This window comes from Cryptomeria japonica, chromosome 8 (genome assembly GCF_030272615.1).
Source record: "Cryptomeria japonica chromosome 8, Sugi_1.0, whole genome shotgun sequence".
Taxonomy (NCBI): domain Eukaryota; kingdom Viridiplantae; phylum Streptophyta; class Pinopsida; order Cupressales; family Cupressaceae; genus Cryptomeria; species Cryptomeria japonica.
This window is the reverse complement of record NC_081412.1, coordinates 635733315-635737237: the sequence shown is the minus strand read 5'-3', so window position 1 is coordinate 635737237 and position 3923 is coordinate 635733315. Positions and strand designations below refer to the sequence as shown.

At 38.9% G+C, this 3923-nt stretch overlaps 1 protein-coding gene across 1 annotated transcript; it reads left to right on the top strand.

Annotated features, from left to right (window-relative positions):
- Window positions 1–483: 483 nt before the first annotated feature.
- LOC131857879 (receptor-like protein EIX2) lies at window positions 484–3078 on the top strand. Its single transcript, XM_059210652.1, has one exon. It carries the CDS (start codon window positions 484–486, stop codon window positions 3076–3078), a length of 2595 nt encoding a protein of 864 aa, XP_059066635.1.
- Window positions 3079–3923: the final 845 nt, after the last annotated feature.

Here is a 3923-nt window from a genome sequence, read left to right as displayed (position 1 = left end):
CAATCTATAAAATTAAAAACATTTCAACATATCAATATTATTGAAAATATCAATGTTTAAATTTTGAACAATAGAAAAGGCGGCAAGTTGGACTGGCGAGGTGTGATGTGCTGATTTATTGTACTACATTAACCAAGACATCTACTGATAATTGGTCAATGTTGGAAATAATTGGAATGAAATATAATCTGAGAGAATTTGTGTGGTTACAATTTACATAGTTAATTTTCCATATTGACACGGCAATTTCTTGTTTCCCACGTTAGCCTTACCATCGTATGACTTTTCCATCCTTTGAAAAGTACATAAAAACGACAAAAAATTTATTGTGTGGATGTCCTCTTTCTTTGCAGACGCGGCACTCTTCACACAACAATATTTAACCACAGTAATTAAGCGATATATTCATCATTCTTTTCCCCTGATTTCTGATGATCTCTTTTCTTTCAAAGTAAAGATAATAAGAATTTAGTGTCCGAAAACATGGAAGCTACGTTTTCATCTGGCAGAGTTGCATTTGCAATCATAACAATATTATGCTGCTTCACTTCCCCTGCAATTGCATGCCCCTTCCCTGAAAGAAATCTTCTCCTGGATTTCAAGGCAGCCGTTGTAGATGAGTATAACACTCTAACTTCCTGGCAAGGATTCAATTGCTGCACGTGGAGGGGAGTCGGTTGCAATCTCCGCACAGGCCATGTTTCTGGACTGTATTTGAGTGGATACAAATTGAAGGGTAACAACACTTCATCGCTGTTCCAACTCGCACAGTTGGAGCACCTCGATCTCAGTGACAACCTCTTCAAGGGTAAATTTAGTCCTCCCCATAATCGGAAGTTGAAGAGTCTCACTTTTCTTGACTTGTCATTTGCTGGATATGTAAATGAAACCTCTCTGGGTTCTGTAAGGGAATTTTATGTGAGTTTGGAAAGCGTATCAAATCTGGTGAGCTTGGAATACCTCTCTCTTGCTGCAGTGAACATCTCTGCAAGCAAAGAGTGGGGTGAAGCTGTTGGCAGTCTATCCAACCTTCAAAAACTCCACATGTCTGACTGTGGGCTTGGAGGACCAATTCCCAATTCCCTTCTCAACCTCACCTCTCTCCTTCACCTCGATCTCTCAGAGAACTATTTGTCAGCACAAATACCAGCTTGGTTTGAAAATATGACTGCCCACTTGCTCTCACTTGATCTCTCTTGGAATAATAATCTTGGAGGAGACATTTCTTTCATTCGACAACGAAAGTCTTCTTTGTCACTAACCAACATTGATCTTTCAGGGACAGCCATGGAGGGCCGAATTCCATCTGCTGTAGGAAATATCTCATGCTTGGAGTATCTTCGTCTGAGAGAAAGTAGAATTGAAGGTGAGATTCCAGCTGCTACAGGGAATTTGTTGTTCTTGCAAATTCTTGATCTGTCAGATACCAGAATTGAAGGTGAGATTCCATCTGCTACAGGGAATTTGTCATTCTTGCAAATTCTTGATCTGTCAGATACCAGAATTGAAGGTGAGATTCCAGCTGCTATAGGGAGTGTGTCGTCCTTGAAGAGTCTTGACCTGTCTAATACCAGAATTGAAGGTGAGATTCCAGCTGCTATAGGGAATGTGTCGTCCTTGAAGAGTCTTCGTCTATTTAGTACCTCTATTGAAGGTGAGATTCCTCTCTCCATAGTCAATCTCTCTAAACTTGTTTCTTTGGAGCTGTCCTACAACAAGTTAACTGGGGTAATCCCACCTTCATTGGACTCACTTTCTTCCCTTGTTAGTCTTCACCTTTATGCCAACGAATTGAATGGTACGATTCCATCTACAATTTCAAATCTTGTTAACTTAAGAAGCCTTTGGCTCGACTCCAATAGTTTAAGCGGCCTCATTTCCCTTTCCGTATTCGATAATCTCACTAGACTTAATGACCTGTATCTTTCTTACAATCACTTAACTGTAAACATTGACTCAACATGGATTCCGCAGTTTAAGCTTTCCTATTTGGGACTAGGCTCTTGCAATTTAGATAGAATTCCATCGTTTCTTGTGACCCAATACGACTTGGAATATCTAAACCTATCTGCTAATAGTATCCCAACAAATATTCCATCTTGGATATGGAACTTACCCAGCCTTTATAGTTTGAACCTTAGCTGTAATCAATTAACAGGGTCATTGCCATCTAGACTAACCTTACCCAAGTATTCTAATTATGTAGATCTGCACAATAACAGCTTACAAGGTGCTCTTCCACTTCCTCCTGCTGGTGCTTATCTGCTGGATCTGTCGATGAATCAGTTTAATGGTTCCATTCCTACTGATATTGGTGCATATCTTCAAAATACAGAATTCTTATCCTTGTCGAGGAATAATCTCAGTGAAGCGATTCCAGATTCTATTTGCACTTCAGATTTGCAGGTTCTCGACCTTTCAAATAATACTCTGAGCAGTGTCATTCCTCCTCATTTAACCAGGAATTGTTCTTTTCTTAGTGTTCTAGATTTGGCGGAAAATCATCTGGAAGGTAAAATGCCAGTAGAATGGGGCAACATTTCAAAGATTCATACATTGAAGCTCAATGGTAATCATTTGAGAGGAGTTATTCCCTCGCCCATTTCAAAAGGCCGATCTCTGCAAGTATTGGATTTGGGAAATAATGATTTGGAAGGAACCGTTCCCCACTGGATTGGAAAGCTATCACAACTGCGTGTGTTGGTCTTAAGGTCTAATCATTTTCATGGCAGTATCCCACGCCAGGTAATTGGCCTTCCGAATCTTCAAATTCTGGATCTTTCTGGCAACCACCTTTCAGGAGCTTTTCCAAGCAACCTTACAAACCTGCTTGCAATGGTCAACGCATCGCAGAATAATTCAAACCATCTCGAAGGATACAGTTCAACTGGTGCTACGTACGCAAATCAGATTACAATTTCCTGGAAAGGTTGCGATGTTGAGTTTGTTAAAGTTCTTTTCATTCTTAAATGTATTGATCTTTCAAACAACAACTTATCTGGGAGCATTCCTCCCGAAATGGGCTCTCTTCAAGGCTTGATAGCCCTTAACCTTTCAAGGAATCATCTCAGTGGCTGAATACCAAAAACAATGGACGCATGGATCAGCTAGAGTCTTTGGACTTCTCGCTAAACAGGCTGAATGGCAACATTCCATTAGAACTTCAGTTGCTGAGTTATTTGCAGTTCTTGAATCTGTCTTACAATATGCTTGATGGAAAAGTACCCCGCGGGGGGCAGTTTCTAACGTTTGTGGAGTCGTCCTACTTAGGCAATCCTAAGCTATGTGGGATTCCATTTACCAATGTAACTGTCTGCAACAACTATTCTGGCTTTGACAACTGCACAAGTATTGAGAGAATTGGTGAAGCAGAGAATTCAGATGGTGAAATGATAGGATGGGCAGTGGGACTTGGATTGAGTTATGGTTTGGGATTCTCTATTGTGATTGGAATATTGACTTTCAATAAAGTGTGAAAACTAGAGCCTTCAATTTGTATGATGTTGTAATTTTAGCTGTTGATCGGCGTATCGGCGTATAAGAGGGGATAGATGTAAGTATATAGCATAAGAGGGAATAAATGAAAGTATATAGCATCGTATAGAGGGTTTTGCTAGTATATGGAGTAAGTTTTCTGTTAGTATATGGCCAATATAAATTTATAAGCATAAGGCGAGCTAGAAATTGTTGGTGTTTCTATGACGTAAAAATATTATGTTGTTATACCATAGTTTTACTCTAGATAGACAATAGTATGTATATAAGGAAAATTGACATTGAAATAAATTTTAGATTTTTATCTATAAACTTCTTCGATTTGAATTGGAGATATCTAATATGGATTTCTAACATTTGATCATCAAATTTAGTTTACCTTATTTTATTGTTTTCAACAATTTATCCATTAAACCCCTTTTAAAATA